Source organism: Vicia villosa, unplaced genomic scaffold (genome assembly GCF_029867415.1).
Source record: "Vicia villosa cultivar HV-30 ecotype Madison, WI unplaced genomic scaffold, Vvil1.0 ctg.001848F_1_1, whole genome shotgun sequence".
NCBI lineage: Eukaryota > Viridiplantae > Streptophyta > Magnoliopsida > Fabales > Fabaceae > Vicia > Vicia villosa.
The window spans coordinates 329,126-351,888 of NW_026705750.1; the positions used below are offsets into that span (position 1 = coordinate 329,126).

At 37.7% G+C, this 22,763-nt stretch overlaps 1 protein-coding gene across 4 annotated transcripts; it reads left to right on the top strand.

Moving 5' to 3' along the window:
• Window positions 1–3,757: 3,757 nt before the first annotated feature.
• Window positions 3,758–21,018, top strand: LOC131636890 (uncharacterized). Of its 4 annotated transcripts, none has more exons than XM_058907479.1 (3): window positions 3,758–18,857; window positions 19,378–19,619; window positions 20,645–21,018. In XM_058907479.1, the coding sequence occupies exon 1, from the start codon at window positions 6,359–6,361 to the stop codon at window positions 7,742–7,744; it is 1,386 nt and encodes a 461-aa protein (XP_058763462.1). In that variant the 5' UTR covers window positions 3,758–6,358; the 3' UTR covers window positions 7,745–18,857; window positions 19,378–19,619; window positions 20,645–21,018. The 4 variants fall into 4 exon arrangements, with proteins under 4 accessions (XP_058763462.1, XP_058763463.1, XP_058763464.1 ...); XM_058907480.1 differs by having other exon boundaries at window positions 20,666–21,018; XM_058907481.1 differs by lacking the exon at window positions 19,378–19,619.
• The last annotated feature ends 1,745 nt before the right edge of the window (window positions 21,019–22,763 follow it).

Consider the following 22,763-nt stretch of genomic DNA (forward strand, 5'->3'; position numbering starts at 1 on the left):
TGAATAAAAGCAAACCCTCTCAATCAAAATTCCTCAAATATTTTCACTCAACCACTCTGTTTATTCAAAACTCTCATCTCCCTTTCCCCTCCAAATTTCCAAAACTGACTTAGTATATCTTGTTTTTGAGTGAATTCTTTTTTATTTATATACTAATTTATTTTAATTTTTTAAAATAAATACAAAAAAAATACACTTTAGTGTATTTTATTTATGTTTTACTTATCACTTTTGCAACAACAACAAAATTATCTAAAAAAATTTCCACTTTTAAATTTCAGTATTTTTTTTCTTTGTTACAAAATTTTATTATTTATCAATTGTATTCTTTAATTAATATTTAATATCATTTTATCACCTTTAAGTTATTATTCTCCGCTATGTATTTACAATAATAAAATACATTAATAATTAATATTTATAATTTAGTAAATTGGTTGTTCTCTTTTAAAAAACAATTGTGTAAAATAATTAGTATAATAAAGAGAATTTCTTTACCCACCTCCCTATGGGGTCACCCCCAGCAAAAACCCCAGTTTACCTTTGTTTCGGAAATGCATTTCCAAAGTTTTTTTTTTTTAAAATTTTTCCAAACTTCGGAAATGCATCTCGGAAAACACCAAAAGGGGGGTGTTTTCGGAGATGCACTTCCGAAAACACCTTTTTTCTGTAATTCGGAAGTGCATTTCCGAATTATGCAGAAGTCTATTTTTTTTATGCTTTTTCTAATAGTCCCGTACGAAATATATACAAAACGTATATTATATACAAAACGGAAAAGCCTAACAAAACAAACGACATATCAACGTAATATACTAATATAATAAATAAAATTCAAATAATATATACAGACCGAGTCATAGTGTGAGAAATATATAATCCGAATACAAAAAAAAACCCGGATCCCTACTGGGTATATGCCTAACCCTCTCTCCCTGGGACCCCCTCTGCCGCCGCACGGCCCGCATCAGTGACGATCCTCTCCATCACGGCGACTGCCTCTAGACCTCCCTAATCAACGATACCTCGATCCAACGCGTCCCGCCCAAGCATCTCTATCCGCTGGCAGATCGGCAGGAGATCAATGGTGTGGTCATCATCGGCCTGCTAGTTCTCCAGGATCTCCTCGTGTGCTGGCCTAGGAGCGCCGGGAGCGTCGGGTCTCATCAGAGGATGTGACACCCGATAGAACCATGTGACATATCCCTCCACACTATGCCAGTCCTGGGTGACCCGAATGCGACGATACTCCTCTGGGACCACATGACACTCCCAATCCGCAAATATGCCAGTGAGCTGCACTCGGGTCACTGTGTCGGGAGCAGCCTCAAAAGGTGACCTGGGTATCATCTGAACAAATCCAAACTGCCGCATGCACCGCTCAGGGAGATACCGCACCATGGTGTTGGTCCCGCATGCCAACCAGTCAGAATATAACGAGATGCTGTCAAAGGGGACAGCATCAGTGTAGTCGCTGAATGGCCTCCAACAGATGTCATCGTGCATTGTGCGGTCGAGGTACCCACGGTATGGTCCCACTGCATTGTTCCCCCTCTGGAGAACGTATCGGGCGGCCCTGGGCATGGCGTCCTCGTACTCAGGATCAACGCGGAAGCCGTGGATGCGGGGGAAGTAGGAGATGATCCAGCTCTGAAACACAAACACGATAATGTATTAAAAATAAATACGAAACATAAATAAATGTGAAACAATTAAAATGAAACGTACCGTAAGTAGTGTGCATGATCTGGTCAACTGCCTGGTCCTCCAGTTGGAGGCCTCATTCAGCTTTTGGTATAGGTATGCCAGAACAGTTGACCCCCAGTTCCACTGGTGAACGGTAGTCAAGTCCATGAAATAGCGGAGGTAGGTCACGTCGACGTACCTTGCACTCTTGTCCACAAAGAGTGCAGCGCCTACCATAAACATGTACCAGCACCGGAGAGCGCAGCCACGGTGATACTACACAAATAGGGCGTCATCCGCCTCCTCGGATTCGGCCTCCGCCACAAGGTGGTGCTCGAAATAAGCGCTCAGTATGGAGAACCGGATATGAGGCCCATTTGTCGTCTGGCACTCAAAGTCAGCAACTTCTGGCTTCATACCCAAATAGAGCGCCATCCACTCACTGGCTTTGATCCTCTGAATCCGGGAGTGGTCCAACAGCGTCCCCCTGATCGGCAAGTGGAGAAGACAATGCACATCGTGCAAGGTGATCGTCATCTCCCCAACCGGTAAGTGGAAAGAAGACGTCTTCCTGTGCCACCTCTCCACAAAGGCACCCTGCATGTCGTGGCTAATGATGGTATACCACTACAAGAAAATTAGTGTTTTACGACACAAAAATTGCGACCGTTACTAAACAACTGTCGTAACTCTAATATAGAGACGCGTGTCACGACGTGTCATACCCCAAAATTTGTCCGCCTTAATTCTAACATTTAAATTATTTTTAAACTTTGGTTTTATAAATTTTATTCAATTTCACTAACAATTTAACATTAATTTTTATTTTAAAAAGTATGTATAATAAGAAAAAAGGGTTGAAGATCACGTTAAGGAATTAATAGTTTTACTAATTTTTGTCATTATTATTATGTTGATGTATTTTTTTAAAAATAATTAAGAATTGATTAATATTATTTTTTTAGTTATTATTATTATTATAGTAGAGAATAGTATACTTATTATCATTGAGTGTTTTTTATTATTCAAAACATGAATCAATTGAAATGAGTTGTTACTATTATTGCTAATTCTCCATTTAGAATCTATACCAAGAAAAAGGTACCTACGATTTCACATCTCCACCGTATCAGTTCCAAATATTCACAAAATTATTGTCCAAATAATATGAATCAAACCAAAGTAGAAAGTCTTAATTCAAATTAGACCAAGTCATAAAAATCTAATCTCCCCATATTCATTTTATTTATTTATTAATTTATTTATTTTGTATTCATTTTATTTATTTATTATTGGTAGTATAAGTAGAATTATTTGATTATAATTATTATTAGTGTTATTATTAGTCATTATTAGTTATATTTTTATTATTAGTTTATTATTATTATTATTACCATGTTATATTAGCTTTGATTTTATTGCCTGTCGGTGTGTTTTGGGTAATTGTAAAAGACCGTGAGAGAAAATATACACCTTTATGGTATATTAAAAAATTCGAAATACAAATTTGAATATTTTCCATTACACTCAACCATAATTTCCCTTCCTAATATGTTTGCTCAATCTTTAAAAAGGACCAAAAGCATAATACCATTCCAAAAACATATTCTCACCAAATCAAAATATACAATTCAGCTTTTAATGGAATTAAAGATCCTCTCACTATAAAGGGAGGAGGAACCGAAACAAAAGTGGGGGGAAGCCGGGAAATAGAGAGAAAAAAAGCAGTAGAGAAAACCGAAAAAATCTAAAACCGAAAGCAAAACCACGCCTATCGATTCCGCAGCACAACCAGAAAAATCGTAAGTGAGGAAGCAGAATCGAAAGTCCAAAGACGAACCTTCGCCACGAAGAACCGTTGGAGACGAACTCTTACACCGCTCGCTGAATCACTCTACCACGGACAGCCTTCGATCATTCCGCTAACCATACTCACCGCCGACCGCACGTCTTCATACCACCGCCATCCGTTTCCGAGTTGGTGTGCCATGCTATGTGTTATGTTTTAGTTGCTGTGAACGTTACACCATTTTGGGTTAAAACCAATGTCATGTCTGGCAAGTAAGTTCAATTTAATTGTTCCTTTTTCATTCTCCACTTTTTGTTTATTTCTTAATCACTTTAATTGTTATCTTTTCCTTTCCATTTCATATATATTATTAGTAGTTAGAATAGAGATTTCGAAACTAGTTTAGTTTTGATCATTTAATTTTATTACTAAAACACCAAAAACATTAAAAATATAAAAAAAATGCCAAAATACCTTTATCTTATCTTAATTAAAAACAACAATAAAATAACTAATAAATTTAAATCATTTTTTTATACTAACATAATTATTAAATCAAATTCTTCCGATTAAATTTGAATACATAATATCAACTTTTTTTCTTAATCTAGTTAATTCAACCTTCCAATAATAATACGACGAGTGAATGATAATTTCACCGCGTCTTTGAATCGATCGACTTTCTATGTCCCATCGATCAAATATCCTATACATATAAAAATTATACTAAATCGATTAATGCCTCGAGCGATAATCGAACGTATGTCGCTGATAATGCGTCTAAATTTTATTTAAAATATTTAATTAATAAATATGACTACTGATTTAATATTATTATTTTTAATATTATATTTATCATCATAATAAACAAATTTTATAATTCAATTAAAACATCTAATCAATTATTAAAATACAAAAATAGAGATTGTACACAAAAATCATTTTTTTAACTCCGAACTACGGTAACTGCGAAACTACGAATGCTTGCTAAAACACAATTCAACATACAAAAATAATGGTGTACAATCCTATAAAAAACACCAACAAACCCTACGAACTACGTTGACTCTGATCCTCCAATAAGGAGGTACGTAGGCATCTGGACAACCAGAACGAGTCCCCTTCCCCTAAAATTAAGTAGGTTTGAGATTTTATTCTCTACCCTACTTTACACTTTTAACCATAACCTTTTTATAAACCTTACCATGATACTCTTATAAATCTTAGAGACATTTAGAAAACCTTAAGGAAGGGTTAAGGGTGCCTAACACCTTCCCTTGACCCTAATTTCTCAACTTACCTAGAAACTCTTAATTAGGTTTTTATCCCATGTTTACCCTTATCTTAGGATAAAATAAAACATAGGTGGTGTTTACGGTGATTTCCGGTAAACAACCGCTAGTCCTCCAAACTATAATAAATATGATTTGGTTACTCGCAGGATCGACTAGATTGATCCTAGGACACATAGTCAATTAGATTGTTATCAATATTCTTTAGAACCATGTTCATGATTCGTTGTCTTCGACAAATGTTATTCGATTGAAAACATACACTTTTAGTGATGACTTGATTATATGTGATTATGACTTTAAAATGTAAACAACGCAGATAACGTAACATGCAATTCTGTTTAAATGTAAAGAATCTTAAAACATAAAACTGTTAAAGATCTTGAAAGTAAATAACATGAAAGTAAATAACATGAAAGTAAATAACATGAAAGTAAATAACATGAAAGTAAATAACATGAAAGTAAATAACATGAAAGTAAATAACATGAAAGTAAAGATACAGTAATGTAAATGACAAGAAGTAAATAGAATGCAAGAATTTAAAGATATTCGAAAACGAAAAGCAATAAAAGATAATACTCATGTATTAAGATGGTGGTGTCATACGTACATTTTCTCAGCGAACTCGTTCTCGTTAACGCTTGATACTTGAGTAAATATGTGAGTGATTTGTACAAAATGAACACACGGAATTCTATCATAAAAAACTCCTATTTATACTAGTTTCGACCATAACGGCCCTACGCTAATCCGCTGCCACGTTTCTCATAAGAACTTCCAGCGATGACATCTGTGAATAAGCAGTTACGCAACTATCTTCGAATTTCAAATCTTCCCGCCTGAGTCCATCTTCGACGCGTGGCAGTATGTTAATAAACACTTACTAACAAACACGCTAAATAATAATACTTAAGCAATTTATAAATTTTGTCTAAGTCTTCGAGGATATGTCCTTCCAATAGCTTTCAGTAGCCATCACCTTCATAAAAAACTTAGACGTTTCTTGCTATCGAAACATGGCCATCAGTAGCCATTTTATATTTCTCAGAGATGGTCATCAGTAACCACCTTGCCTTCGATCATACACTCCTTCGAAGCACATATATTTGTTCAACGAAATCTTCAGCTAACAAATTGCCCCCAATAAATGCCTGTTTCGAAGATCAACAGAAATAGGCGTTTTTTGCCATCATAAGATTTCGTCTCTTATTAAATTTTTGATAGTTCCAAGACTACTGACTAAACGTCATAATCATTGATAATCTCTGTTTCCGAAACGTCTTGTCATTCTCAAAAATGTCTTCTCATAACTTACATTCCCACGTCCTTGACCTTACTTCCTGATCATTACTCCTATATACTAGGAGTAAGGCTGAATCTTTTGACCGCCATTGGATTAAATCATCATTCGCCACGTGTCCTTTGGGTTTTACCCAAAAGATTTAAAAAGGATTTCCGTTAAACCTTTAAATACTTTGGACTTGCACTCTTTTTACAACTTCTCATTCCTATTTCTCCGTCTTCTTCATCAAACAAAGGAACCAACATCTTCAAACTTTTCAAATCTGAATTTCTCAAAACTCGTCCGATGGCTTCATCTTCCAATGTTCTTCAACCTGCTCTAAAGCTCCAATCCACCACACGGTCTGGTGAACACGAACACATTCCAAACCCTAACGTTGAAGAAGTTCGCGCTATCTACGCTTCCCAGGTAATCATACCCTTTGAACTTTCTGGAAAATCTTTTGCTTTTATGGGTCCATTGCCGGGTGAAGATAACCAAACCCTAAGTAGGTTCTTCCCTGCTTATTATAAGACTAGGCCATTAGTGAGCAAAGCTAACACAAATGAAGAGGGTTGCTCTCCTTCAGGAGAATCTGCTAATGTTGAAGAAACTTCAACCGTAGCCCCTTTGGCTTTGCCAAAAATTAGGTTAAATTACATGACCAACTTTGTGAAAGTGTTTAGGTCACTCCCTTTAGCCAAAGATCCTGACTTGTACTTTGCCTGGTTAGAAAAAGTAGAGAAAAAGAAAGAATCTGACTGGAAATCGTTAGGAATCTACGATTTGATCCAACTATCAAAAACAGGCTTAACATATAACCAACCCATGCTAGTAGCAGCGGTCCATTTCTGGGATGCTTCCCACAACACTTTCCACCTCCCATGTGGAATGGTTACCCCTACTCTCTTCGATGTAGCTGCGATTACAGGACTTCGACCAACTGGGGAAGACTTCGATCCCACTGAGATGGATGTTGACACAATTGGCTTTAATAATTCGACAGTTACTTATACTGCGTTTATCCAACAACATCATGTTACCGCGAACGAAGAAGTCTCTGATGACGAACATATTGCCTTCTTGGCGCTATGGCTTTCGCGATGTGCTTTCTGCTCAAGATCCATACAAGTTGCAAAGAGATATCTTTGCATGGCTAATCAATTGCATAATGGAAAAAAGCTCAATCTTGGCCAACTACTTCTGGGATTTCTTTATGAAAACCTTAGCGAAGCTGCAAACCTTACCAAGAATTACCAATCTGGTACCTTACTTTATGCTGGACCTTTCTGGCTTTTGCAACTGTGGCTAAATGCTACGTTCGAAGCTCATCTTCCGTTTCGAGGGAAAGTCAAGGAGGAAAATGACAAAATCAGGAATCGAACTATTGAAGGAACTAGGTTGGCTTACCTGACTCCAAAAGAAGAGCCTGGGAAACTTCAAGAATACTTCTTAGCGTATATGATGATGTTTGCCCAGCGTCGTCAATTCGATCCGTCTATGGCTCCGTTTGTACATAGAACCAAGGGTCCTGAATGGTTTACTCAGAAATTCCCACCAACATCTCAGGATCAACAAACTGAGCTTATGGAAATTTGGGAATCTTTTCTGACTCCAAGGTTGTTCCTCCAAACGGCGGATGTAATAACTCCTCTCTTTGGAAAAACCAACTGCAGTCTAATCAATTATTAAGAAACTAAACCAACCTTTAGTATTCCCTTTCTATATAAAGGTCCAATATCACCCTTATTTTCTTCATTCACTCATTCTCTTCTTTCCTAAACTCAGAAAAGAGAAACCATTTTTCTTCCTCCAAAACCTTCTTCTCTTTTTTTTTTCACAATGGCCGAAATCCTCTCTTTCAATGAAATCAAAACCCTTATCCGGAGCGAGTTCAGACTTTCTGAGGATGAACTCCTTCGCCACTTTGTCACTCTTGAAACTTTGTTTGTCAATCAGGAGTTGGACTTCTACTTTGAGGAAGTCTTGGAAGGTGCTGTTTATCCAAACATGTTGGCTGAGTTTTGGATGAATGCTACTGTACGCATAGATCCTGAAGGTAGAACCACCATAGATTCTGAGATTCGGCATGCACGTTTCAGTATTACTCCTGCCACCATTGCTCACTTAATCAGGTGTAGTAACTCTGGGGAACGCTTTGATGACGATGGCTTTAACATACGCATCTCATGCTGAGGTCCGTCATGGAAAATGATCCTTTTAGTGCCAGAGTTGTTAGGATCTGGCATCAGATGCTCGTGGGCAACTTCCAGCCTCGGAGGATCAACGAAAACGACATCTTGGTTGAAGATTTGGAGTTCATCTTCTGTGGTCTTCGAGGGAAGAAGATCAACATTCCTTTGATGATATTCAAAGGTCTCGTGAAAGCTGTCTCTATTGGTACTGAACGGCAGAGGAACGTGACTTGCCTCCCATACGGAAGACTTCTTACTTTCATCTTTCAAAGGAAGGGTGTAGTGAGACGCATGCGTGAGGGCGGAGCCATCGACATGTTCGAAGCTGAAGCTTCACCCGTGTTGTCCTTGGAGGGTTTAAACCAAAGGATTAACTAACAACTTCCCTTTTTCCTTTATCTTAGGGTTTTTATGCTTTCTTTTTTTTTTTGTTGTACTTTCAGATCCTGTTTGGATCTTTTGTAATGCATGCAAACCCAAGTTATGAATGACAAATATTTTGAAATTTCTTTAGACTTTTCCTTTTTAAGTCTGTTATTCTGCATGTAAAGCCATTTTGATCAATATGGCTCATGTGTTTTGACACATGGCTAACCATTTTGGCTTTTCGTGACACCTCAAGTGTCTACGTTTTTGCAATCTTAACTTCGAACATGCTTGGCTTATATTTCTTCAAATACTTCCCATTTACTCTTAAGATCCTACGATCTTCTGCTAATTCTTCGATTTCATAAGCATTGTTCGAAAATGTTTTTAAGATTCGAAAAGGTCCTTCCCAATGTGGGGACCATTTACCAAGCGCCTGATTTTTTCGGTCTATAGGTAAAATAACTTTCCAGACTAAATCATTATTAACAAAAGTTTTACCTTTCACCTTTTTATTGTATGCTCTGGATACCCTTTCTTTCTGTCTTTTAATCATTTCCAATGCTCGAAGCCTGTCTTCGTCTAGATCTACCAACTCATTCATCATTAACTCCCAGTAAACGTTGGGAGAAATGTCTGCTTGTCTTTGTATTCTTACTGACTGCAAACATATTTCGATTGGTAGTACCGCATCATGTCCAAACGTCAACTGGAAAGGAGTTGTATTTGTAGCTTCTTTTGGAGATGTTCGACAAGCCCAAAGTGCTTGATCCAAAGTCTTATGCCAATTCTTGGGTTTCTTCCCCACATGCTTCTTAATAAGACCAATTATAATTTTATTTGCTGCTTCGACTTGTCCATTTGCTTGAGCATAATAAGGTGTGGATGTTAGCAACTTGAATCCTATTTCCTTGGCAAAGTCCTGCATTTTTCGTCCAGTGAAGACTGATCCCTGATCAGTTGTTATGCTTTCTGGGATTCCGAACCTATATATAATATATTTTTGAATAAACTCAATCACCGCTTCTTGGTCCACATTTGCCAATGGTATTGCTTCGACCCATTTTGTGAAATAGTCTATTCCTACCAAAATGTACCTTTGACCTCTGGATGATTTGGGGTGAATTTCTCCAATTAAATCTAAAGCCCATCCTCTGAAAGGCCAAGGTTTCACTATTGTACTGAGTTCATTTGCTGGAGCATGTTGTATACCTGCGTGTTCTTGGCATTCTTGGCACCCCTTGGCAAATTCTATGCAATCTTTCAACATTGAAGGCCAATACATCCCATAACGAAACAAAAGCCATTTCATCTTATGTCCTGCTTGATGTGCACCACATGCCCCACTGTGTACGTTTGATAGAGCCAAGTATGCTTCTGCTTCACCCAAGCATTTCAGCAATACCCCTTCAGGAGTTTTCTTGAACAATTCATTCCCCATTAGAAAATATGACAAGGCTCTATACTTGATTTTTCTATCTGTCTCCGTCGAAGGATTCTTCAAATAGTTGATTATTGGGCTCCTCCAATCCGTGTCTGCCAAAGAGTCAATATTTAGGACTTCGAACTCTTCTTTGTTGGCATAACCCAATTGTGAATTCTCTAGATCGCTCGGAGAAAGTTTAGTAGACATTGCTCTTCCTCTTACTTCGATCAATTCTTCCAATTTTTCTTTCGATACTTTGTATCCTGAAGCCAACTGTGCCAAGTCGTTCGCTTCTTGGTTATTCACCCTTGATACGTGTTTCAATTCTACATATTCGAATTTCTTGAGTAGCCTATTTGCAATGACAAAGTACATGATTAGATTCTCTTTGATGCACTTGTATTCTTTTGTTAATTGTTTGATGACCAATTCGGAGTCTCCTTTAATTTCGACTCTGGTTGCCCCCAGTTCTAACAAAGCCTCAAGTCCGGCGATTAACGCTTCGTACTCAGCTTCATTGTTGGAGCATAATGGTCCTTCGAGTTTGTACTTGAGCTTTGTTGGAATTCCATCAGGAGAAATTATCAACACTCCAACTCCAGAACCTTCTCTATGTGTCGACCCATCGAAGTACAACTTCCAAGGTTTTAGGTCCACGTAATGCTGATGATTCTCAACCACTGCGTGATCGACAATGAAGTCTGACACAATTTGGCCTTTCATTGCCTTGAGAGGTTGGAATATTAGCGAATATTCCGTTAGGGCTAAAGCCCACTTGCCAATTCGACTATGTAATATTGGCTTGGATAACATATGCTTAATAACATCACAATGAGACGAAACGTAAACATCAACTGGCTTTATATAATACTTAAGTTTAATACAAGAGAAATACAAACAAAGGCAGAGTTTTTCTATAGCAGTATATCTAGTCTCTGCATCATTGAGTACTCTACTTAAGTAGTAAATGGCTCTTTCGATGCCATTTTCATCTTCTTGTGCCAGCATGCTGCCTATTGTTTTGTCTGATGCTGAAATGTACAGGCGCATGTGTTTCTTCCCGTTTGGGGGAGATAAGATTGGTGGACAAGTCAAGTATTGCTTTATCTGATCGAAAGCTTCTTGATGTTCAGCACGCCATTCGAACTTTCCTTGCTTAAGCCGTAGTAAAGGCGAGAAGGCTTGCGTGCGTCCACTCAAGTTAGAGATAAATCTTCTTAAAAAATTTATCTTTCCCAACAGTGATTGTAACTCTTTCTTCGTGGATGGAGATTTGGTTTCCATGATGGCTTTTGTCTTGTTCTGGTTAATTTCTATTCCCTTTTTATGGACTACGAAACCCAAGAAATCTCCTGCTTGTACAAAGAAAGCACATTTAAGGGGGTTCATCTTCAACCCATGTTTCCTCATTCTTTCGAATGATTGGCTTAAATGATCGAGATGACTCATTCCCGAAGTAGATTTTACCACAATGTCGTCTATATATACTTGCATGAATGTTTCTATAAAGTCATGGAATATAGAGTTCATTGCTCTTTGGTAAGTTGCCCCAGCATTTTTTAAACCAAAAGGCATTACAACCCATTCGTAAGTGCCTATTGCCCCTGGGCAACGAAACGCTGTCTTGGATACATCATCTTCTGCAATAAAGATCTGATTATATCCTGAGTATCCATCCAACATACTTAGATACTCAAAACCTGCGGCTGAGTCTACCAGCATTTCTGCTACAGGCATGGGATATTCGTCTTTAGGAGTGGCTGCATTAAGATCACGAAAGTCTATGCATACTCGTAAAGAGCCATTCTTTTTAATTACAGGTACTATATTGGCAATCCATTCGACATACCTTGTAGTTTGGATAAACTTGCAACGTAAAAGCCTTTCGACCTCTGCTTTAATCTTCGAATGGATCTCTGGCGCGAATCTTCTAGGAGTTTGCTTCACAGGTTTCTTCCCTTCTTTTATTGGAAGCTTCAATTCGACTAGATCCCTTCCTAGACCAGGCATCTCATCATAATCCCAAGCAAAGCAATCTCTATTTTCTTTCAGCATTTTGATGACCGTTGCTTTTAGTTCTGGCTCTAATTTCGCGCTGATATATGTTATCCTTTTTTGATCCCTGTCTCCGAGGTTTACTTCTTCGAGTGGATCTTGGGCTAACATCTTTATATTAGAAGCCATTGGGTCTTTTTCGAACCCTAAAGGTTCTTCGTCGTATATTGCATCTAATCTTTGGTTTGATCCTTCGTCCATAATCTCTTCGTCTAGGATCGTATCTTTGGAGCGTTCGAAATCTGTATGCACCTCCAATTCTGCTATCTCTTCTTTGATTTGGATGGTATCTACCTTTACATCTGCTAATTCGGCCTCGAGAGCCGCCTTCTGTTTGTTCTCGGCCACGTAGGCCGAAATCTTTTCGAAGAATGAAGACTCAGACATGATTAATGTCATCGTCCCAGCCTGTTGGCCGTATTGCTGCATGATCTTCTAAAGGTGCTGTATCCGTTGGACCATCCATGATCTCTCTATCCCATTGGAATCCGTTTGGGTGCAAAGTAAGATAATACAATGCATTCTTATTTGGGGTGTACATCTCTTCTGCAGTATGACAAGGTCCTATATTTGCCAGATTCCTATCGAAGTTGGATTTATTTACCTGGTTAACTTCAGCCATATAGTAACTCTGATCACCTTCGATGTTTTCTACTATGCCATCTTCTCTCCAGATTGTCACCCTTTGATGCATTGTTGAGGGTACAGCTGCTACCCCATGAATCCATTCCCTTCCGAGCAACAGGTTATAGTTTGCTTTTGCTGGTATAACCATGAACATAGTGGGTCTGGTAACTGAGCCTACTGTCAAATTGACTTGAACAACTCCCAGTGTTTGTCCTATCTTACCCTCATAGTTAGACAGGACCATGTTATGTGGTCTTATGTCCGTATCGAACATGCCAATTCTCTTTATCATATACTGGGGCATCAAATTTACTGCTGCTCCCCCATCAACTAGGACTTTATTGATGCCAACATTCTCAATCTTAGCCCTAATATAGAGTGGTTTCAAATGATTTCTCATACCCTCATCAGGCCTCTCGAAGAAAGCATTCTGCTCTTCGACTGCACCATTATTTAGCACATAGTAACACACAGGTCTGTGTTTTGCCATTTCTTCGATATCAGCCTCCTCACAGTCTTCTACCTCAGTTTCCTGGTTAAACTCGTGAGGGAGTACGGACACAACATTGCAATTTAAATTTATAGACGAGACTCCATCAGAATCAAAATCATTTGTCATTCTGTCCTCTTCGTTCCAGGAATTTGACCGCATCTTATCTTCTTCATCCAAGAGCTTTTCAGCTTCGAACAATGCACGTTCCACCGGAGGTTTGTTTGACTTTGCTCCCTGGTATGGGACTTGGTTGCTGCTAGTTTCTCCAGTTTCTCTTGGTCTATATTCCTTCTGGGCCTTTTTCATCCTCTGGTGCCTCCTCCATTGGGACCGAGACATAGGGTTTTTTCCCTTATAGTTCTCCAATCGATATGTCTCTCGATTTGGCCTTTGAAATTGTCTCCTATATGCCATTGCGGTTCTTCCTCCTTGGTCCCAACTACGCCGTTTGTTGGTTCTTGCATCGGCTTGTACCCATCTATCCCTAGGTGGATCTGCAGGGATTTTGAACGTTACCCTTCGAACTCTAGGGTGTGGACTATCTGGTCTCTTCGTTGGGGTCCATACATCGAAACCATACAAGTCAGGACGTAGCCCCTGAGTTTCTTGATTCATGGAGCAGTGCACACGTTCAAATGATCGTGCTAGCATCTCATCATAGGCTGCCCCACATCTGGGGCAGAGTGCAACTTCAGAGTTCCCTTTGTGGCATCTGATCAAAAATCCTAATAAGCTTTCATCCATCCTTGGGTACACTTGTAGTAAAGGATTTGGTTCTCTCCCTGGGTGTTCCCATCTTTCACGTCGAGCCTTTTCGAAATTGGCTTCGATTCTTCGATTCAGCATGATCGAACACCTTGGGCACATCCATTGTTTTCCACCATTTCTCTCATGGCAATTCCATAGGTAGTCTTTGAGGCTTTCAGCTCTTAGAGGAACTTTAATACCCCCATTCTGCCTTGTCAGCCGTGTCTCTAGTTCGCCAAACTCAGATGTTGGGTGTCTGGCGCTAACCATGTTGACCACCGCTGGAGCAACTTCAGAGATTTGGATTTTCTGGAGTTTTATCCTGAGGTCTTCAGTGGCCTCATTGCTCTCTTCTTTTGGTGCTTCAGTCATCTCTGTTTGGGAAGCTTCTTCAATCTCAGTATTGAAGATTATTTCATCATTTAGGCTTTCAGTAGCCTGCTTTCCGTTGAGCATTGCCTTAGTTTCCGCCACTTCGATCTCCGATACTTCCACCATGTTGATATCTTCTACCTCACAGAGGCTAGCATCAGCAATGTTTAGGGGATTGGTATCGACCCTCATGTGACTCTTGGTCTTGTCAGCAAATTTCAACCTTCCATCATTGATAGCATTTTGAATTAGATCCCTGAAAAGAAAACATTGTGAAGTTTTATGGCCTAAAAACCCATGATATTTACAGAAACCTCTTTTCTTCCGTTGTTCCAACGGAGGATTTTTGGAATTAGGAGGTAGTATCATTTGGCCATCTTTTACTAATAGATCAAATATTTCATCACACTTAGTAATATCAAATGTATAAGTTTTCTTAGGAAACCTATCATTCTTATCACTTTCTACAGGGTTCTTTCCATTTGCAGGATTTAATAGTTTGCAGGCATAAGGTGGTGCCTCTTTTAATTCTGCTAAGTCTATTTCGACTTCCTCCAGGCTATATGAGTCATTGCAAGACTCATCATCAGCGTCTTCGGCTTCGACGTACGCTATCCTTTCCTTCTTATGACTTTTGTTAGCCCTAGCCTTTTCTGCTTTCAAGCGTTCGACCTGTCGAACTCTATCTGCCAACTGGGCCATGTCCCTAAGGTATTGGGTATCTAATTTCTTTCTTATTGAGTAATCTAGACCACCTGCAGCCATTTCGACAAGTTCGTGCTCAAGGACTGTCGTAAAGCACCTAGATTTCAACAGACGGAACCTATTCAAATAATCATCAATAGTCTCCGTGAATTTCCTCTTAACACTGGCCAATTCCTTCAAACTTATCTTAGTTTGACCCATGTAAAATTGCTCATGGAACAATCTTTCTAGGTATGCCCACGCATCTATCGAATTGGGTGGCAAAGTAGTAAACCAGATAAAGGCATTCTTTGTCAGCGAACTAGGGAAATACTTGATCCTCAAGTCCTCGTTTCCTGCCAAGTCCCCTGCTTCTGTTAGATACCTAGCAATGTGTTCCACTGTCGATTCGTTAGTTTCGCCTGAAAATTTTGTAAATTTGGGTACCTTAGTGCCCCTAGGTAATTCTGTCTGCATAATATAGTCTGATATAGGGGATGTATAATTTGGACGTCTGAGTCCAGTACTTAGGCCATTATTGGCCATCACCCTTTCTATCATAGCAGTCAAGTTATTCTCTGTGGCCAGATTTTCCCTTCTGACTCTTTGAACAACCCCATCTGGATGTTCATTTCTACCTACAACTCTTACTCTGGGTTGTTCTTCCTCCGTTTCTTGTCGAACGGGGACGGTTCTTTGACTTGAAGTCTCTAAATTAATTACTGGAATTTCTTCCGTCCAATTCGTCCTCCGCAAGGAGTTTATATCTCGGATGGTTGGTCTCGATGATGGGCCCTCATCTTGTATACGTTCTAAAACGGGCATTCCCTCTTGGTATGCGGGCTGTTTATCTTTCCTTTTTGGTTGTGTTACACCCATGAACTCCGCCATCCGATTCATTTGAGATGACATCTTTTGGAAAGTTTCTACATTTTCCCTATTTGTGCAAGTAATGTTTGTCAACAATGGGGTAAAGATTGAAGTCAATTCTTTGGCTAAAGCCCCTAGCATATCATGGTTGCTTGCATCCATTTCTTGTCGAAATGCTGCTTGGCTGTTTGTGGTATAATGAGGCACCTGGGTAGAAAAACCAACGTTGTGTGTACTTCGACTCGCAGATCCCACATTTGGTGAAAATGTCGCATTATTAGTTGGGACATAAGTAGGTCCGGCCCCTCGTACGCCTGATCCAAAAGGAAATGGCATCCCGTATGGAGGATTTGGCCTCCATTCGAAAGTTGAATTCGTGCCTTGACTAGACAAGTTATTCGCAGCATTTGTTGAGGGAAACGGTAATACTTCCTCTGCACTCGTGGTCGAAGGTGCAGTTGTTGACACTGAAACTGGCAAAGTCCCTGAAAGTCTTGTATTATTTTCAGGCACCGACTGGGAATTATCTGCAGGTCTCGATCCATTTGGACCCGTTGTATCCCTTGTTCCTTGAGTGGAATTCGAATTTGCCGCTCCCGATCCTGTGCCTTGTGAGGGATCTTGATCACCCCCTGCACTGGCTGTAACAGCCATTTTCTTGTTGTACCTTCGTTTGGGAACCGGTTGTGCACTGTTTGTTAATTTACCGTTCCTAAGGTTCATACAAGGTCTTGATATTGTCTAGACAAAACAAAGCAATTGATTAAAACAATCCGTTCGACACGGTCCCACTGGGCGTGCCAATTTGTTTACGGTGATTTCCGGTAAACAACCGCTAGTCCTCCAAACTATAATAAATATGATTTGGTTACTCGCAGGATCGACTAGATTGATCCTAGGACACATAGTCAATTAGATTGTTATCAATATTCTTTAGAACCATGTTCATGATTCGTTGTCTTCGACAAATGTTATTCGATTGAAAACATACACTTTTAGTGATGACTTGATTATATGTGATTATGACTTTAAAATGTAAACAACGCAGATAACGTAACATGCAATTCTGTTTAAATGTAAAGAATCTTAAAACATAAAACTGTTAAAGATCTTGAAAGTAAATAACATGAAAGTAAATAACATGAAAGTAAATAACATGAAAGTAAATAACATGAAAGTAAATAACATGAAAGTAAAGATACAGTAATGTAAATGACAAGAAGTAAATAGAATGCAAGAATTTAAAGATATTCGAAAACGAAAAGCAATAAAAGATAATACTCATGTATTAAGATGGTGGTGTCATACGTACATTTTCTCAGCGAACTCGTTCTCGTTAACGCTTGATACTTGAGTAAATATGTGAGTGATTTGTACAAAATGAACACACGGAATTCTATCATAAAAAACTCCTATTTATACTAGTTTCGACCATAACGGCCCTACGCTAATCCGCTGCCACGTTTCTCATAAGAACTTCCAGCGATGACATCTGTGAATAAGCAGTTACGCAACTATCTTCGAATTTCAAATCTTCCCGCCTGAGTCCATCTTCGACGCGTGGCAGTATGTTAATAAACACTTACTAACAAACACGCTAAATAATAATACTTAAGCAATTTATAAATTTTGTCTAAGTCTTCGAGGATATGTCCTTCCAATAGCTTTCAGTAGCCATCACCTTCATAAAAAACTTAGACGTTTCTTGCTATCGAAACATGGCCATCAGTAGCCATTTTATATTTCTCAGAGATGGTCATCAGTAACCACCTTGCCTTCGATCATACACTCCTTCGAAGCACATATATTTGTTCAACGAAATCTTCAGCTAACAGGTGGCGACTCTGTTATTTAGGTTATTTAACTTAAAATTTAAAGCCGGTCGTAACACGACGGTATACATCAACCGTCCTTAAATTATTAAAAAATTATTAAATATGACGACGGTTATACACCTACCGTCCTTGAAATCAGGTCACGACTGTTTAAAAACCGTTCTAAATTATATGTCACGACAGTACATTAACCGTCACCCTCTAAACCAAATAACACACACGCTGCACGATGTGAAACTCATCAAAGGTCACGACGGTAAATCCACTGTCGCGTGCTCTTACTTAAAAATTATCAAACTTCACAACGGTGAACCTACCGTCGTTCACAATTACAAAACCATTATTGAAGGGCACGACGGTGAACCTGCCGTCGCCCACAATTACAAAACAATTCATTGATATTTTTATTAAAAAAATAAAATTTAAGTGAAATATAAATTATATATACAATATTGAATTTTATATTATATTTTTTTTTATTATTATTATTATATTATTATTATTATTATTATTATTATTATATTATTATTATTATTAATATTTTTGTTTAAAATATTATTCAACAATTATAAACCTAAACTATCTATAGATTAGGACAGGTTAATGGTACTGTCGCAGGTATTATTCTAAACAAAAACTTAAATTTGCTCCCTTCGATCGTAAAACCTCTCTTCTGTCTTTTCACCTATCTGCGCCCAACTTGAAACTTCCATCTTTTCTCTTTCTTACTCATCTCTTGTCTTCATCCCTTTCCTCTCTCAACCCCTAAAATATAAAACATAGAGGAGAGAAAGCGTGAGAGGGAAAGGCCAAAGGAATCGATGGCGACAAGTACGAATAGCAACAACATCATCCAGCCACACAAACCATATCGTCACCTCAAAACCCTAACAACGCAAAATCTCGCAGTTTCCTGCATCAAATTCTCCATCAACTAAACACTTCTCGCCTCCGGTTCCCTCAATAAAACCCTAATTATTTGGTCCTCCGCCTAACTGGCCATTCCGAAGACATATCCAACATTGCCTGGTCATCCGATTCCCACTACGCCTGCTCCGCCTTCGACGATCGAACCTCCACATTTTGGACGCCAATAGAGGCTACTGTGTCAAAATCCTCCATTTCCATGCACATTGTAAGTTTTCAATTTTGCTTGATTAACTTATTTCGGTTATCTTTATCAATGATTTATAATCATACCTATGTTTTTTTTTGCTTCACGGGTTTTCAAAATTTCTCCATGTTTCCCCTTTTTGCTTAGTTTATGATTTTACTAAATATAGATTGTAGAAATTTAGATAATTTGTGAAATGTGTTTGTTGAAAACAACTAAAGCTAAGTGGTTTGTTCTAATGTACTGGTTTGTTCTGAATGAAATTTATCTTTCTATTCTTACATTGATTGATTACTATGTAGCACCGACATCTCTTAAAAAGATGCGGATGTGTTTCTGTGATTACTATGCCAACATTTTGTGGGTTGAAAACTAAGAAACTATGATCTTCTATGAGGTTTGTTGTGGCTGGTGTAATGGTTTTTATTTTAGTTTTGTTGTCAATTTTTACTGGCTAATGGAGTGTTAGTTTGGTTATATCTATCTGTCCCATTGTGCATTTGATTCTAATTCACCCATTACCTCTTCCATTTGATTTCAGTTTATCCAAATCTCGTGTTTGATTTCGGTTCATCCAACAACTCTTGTGTTTGATTTCGGTTCATCCAACATGTCTACGTCACTTATGTTGAGAAGATTTAAGATGACGACGTTGCTTTTCTTGGCAAGTTTATGTGACAATGAGGTTCTTGGCGATCCCACTCCCAAGAGAATATTTTATTGCTTTGATAAGCCACATTTAGGGTGGATGTATGGAGCTCAGATGACTGCATTCATATAAAGGTTGGAATTATGTTTTTGGTACTTCATAAATGACATTTCTACATAATTTGATAGAAAATTTCGATAACATTTTAGATGGTTAACTTAGTTCAAATGTATAGTTAATTAAGTTCAATAGATGGTTAGTAAATATGATAAGGTGTCACAGCTTATTAATCATCATCTAAACCAAATTAACTTCGATTTTCAAGCATGTGGATATAGTACAGTTTATTCTTAGACAGTTAAAAAGTTACACTTACTTGGAATAATGAAATTAACATGTCAAACAGATGTTATCATGCTTTTATTTAACTAATGTTTTGTTGTGTAATTCACATGCAGTTGAGGTTAAGAAAAACATATCAAAGTTGTCTGGTTTTGTGTGGGATGATACCACAACAACTGTTGTTCTTACATGGCTTATCAAATTTCTTGAAGAGAATCCAAATGTTCTCGAAAAACTTAAAGGACTTTTTTGGATTGACTTATTTTTATCTCCCGACATATACACTTGCAAGACTATAACTGACACGTTCATTTTAATCATTTTTTCGTATTATTACTAATGTCGACGTGCCAATGTCAGTGTCGTGTCCGGTGTCGCATTTGTTATCGATGTGCCAATGTCAGTGTCGTGTCCGGTGTCGCATTTGAGTTGTCCAAAGAACTAGTACTATTTAAGTTGTCCAAAGAACCAGATTTTGAAGTTATTTAACCCAATTCAGTGCCAAATACGATTCATAAGACAGTAGTAGTTCAGTTTAATTCTTACCGAGGAGAAGTTTGGTTTTATTGATTATAAAATAGTTTGACTCAAAATCAATAGTAAATTATGTATTTTCTTGCTAAACCAAATCAGTCAGCATTTTTTGTTTAGTGCTATTGAGTATTGTTCTTATTCTTGTAGTTTGTTTTATGGGAAATCTGATGTACATTGTAAATGGTCATATCAATGAATCCAGTTCTTGTAGCTTGCCTTGTGTTTTGAGCCCTTTATCTTCCTTGTCTATTATTGATGTAGTTTAAAACTGAGATTCTTTCAGCTGCTTTGTTTGAAACTGTAGGACCACAAACAGTTCGACCGATGAATGGAGGGATAGGGAGATTTTTAAAGAAATGTGGTCTTCAAGCAAATTGGAGTCGAACAAATCTATAGCAATGCATAATTATCTTTGGAATCAAAATCTCAGAGATATCACAAGGTTGCACTGCCATGGAACTTTCACTTTGATTTGACTGGGAAGCTGTTATGGCTTAGAGCTATGTTGGTGAATGATTATCAATCAAAAAATCTCAGAGATATCACAAGGTTGCACTGCCATGGAACTTTCAATTTTGTATTTATGGTGTAGTACAGGGTTTTGTTTGGTATGGAACTTTAGATTTTTATAGAAATAGTTGCTTAACTATTTTTTCATTCGTTTATATGTCAAACTAATAGGGGTGCTCAAAACCAAACCAACCCAATAGAAAACCGCAAACCAAACCAAACCAAACCGAAACCGCAAAAAACCGCATTTAGTTCGGATTAGTTTGGGCCATATTTTAATAAAACCGCACGGTTCGGTTCGGTTTGCGGGTTGTATTTTGTAAACCGAACCAAACCGAATCAAACCGCATTATGTTACAACCTAACTTTTACTTAACTCACATCCAAACCAAACTTAAATGTATTATACCTTAGCCTTATGATTAAGAACAATTTTCTCGTCCTTACACATATGATTTTAGTCCTGATCTTTTCAAATCTCTAATAGTATTATCGCGCCTTCTTTGCCACATACATCTTCCCTCTTTTTCTATAATCTCTACTCTCTTATATTCTTTCTTTTTTACCTTCTTATAGGGGTGATCGCGGTGCGGTTTGGGCGGTTTTGACGAAAAAAATCATCCGAACCGCAAGAGAAAAAATCGTGCGGTTTGGTTTGGTTCGGTTGGCTTTTAAAAAAAATCCGAACCAAACCAAACCAAACTAATGCGGTTTGGTTCGGTTCGGTTGGTTCGGTTTTTTACAAATATTTTATTGAAGAATACATACATATAGATGACAACATAACTTTGTATTTAGACATTCACACACTATCAAATAACAACAAAACTCGTCATATTTTGACAACAACTTTCTATTTAATATGTAAATATTAAATTAGACAAAAGTTAAATAATAAACATAAAATAATAGTATAAAACAATATAAAAATTATTAGAAATGAAAAAAAAATAGAAGAGAGGAGAGATTAGTGAAGGTGAAAAAGAAAAAACAATAGAGTTGAGAGATTAGAGAAGAAGATGTGCGATAAAAATGAAACTGCAATAGGGAACATTTGCATAAAAATAAGAAGGTAAAAAAGAAAGAATATAAGAGAGTAGAGATTATAGAAAAAGAGGGAAGATGTATGTGGCAAAGAAGGCGCGATAATACTATTAGAGATTTGAAAAGATCAGGACTAAAATCATATGTGTAAGGACGAGAAAATTGTTCTTAATCATAAGGCTAAGGTATAATACATTTAAGTTTGGTTTGGATGTGAGTTAAGTAAAAGTTAGGTTGTAACATAATGCGGTTTGATTCGGTTTGGTTCGGTTTACAAAATACAACCCGCAAACCGAACCGAACCGTGCGGTTTTATTAAAATATGGCCCAAACTAATCCGAACTAAATGCGGTTTTTTGCGGTTTCGGTTTGGTTTGGTTTGGTTTGCGGTTTTCTATTGGGTTGGTTTGGTTTTGAGCACCCCTAGCAATATGCACAGGAGATGCTCTTACATTATAATAAAATGAGGTAACTTATACTATGAGTGATTTTGGTAGTTTTAGTGTAAAATGAGTGATTAAAATAAATTATTTTAATGATAGATAATATTTAATTTAGAGAGAAATAAAGACAAAGTCAACAAGGCAAAGTGGTTTAAACTTTGTCCTTGACTCCATTATTAAGTGTTGGTTAAAAGAATTTTACAGTCACCTAATATTGTAAGAGAAGTAGCCGTGTCAAACGAGTATGTCTATTTTGTTTAGATATGTCCTGCAAAAAATAAGGAGGACATAATCGAAGATGTGAGACTAAAACAGTGACTCAAATAATTAATACATGATGGTGGGGCGGATCCAATTGACTTTGCACTTTTAAAGTTTAGAAGTAGAAAAAAAAATGTTAGCCTC

What these genes read in the sequence shown, in the direction of transcription:
- LOC131636890 (XM_058907479.1), top strand. Translation starts at nt 6,359, where the DNA reads ATGGCTTCATCTTCCAATGTTCTTCAACCTGCTCTAAAGCTCCAATCC.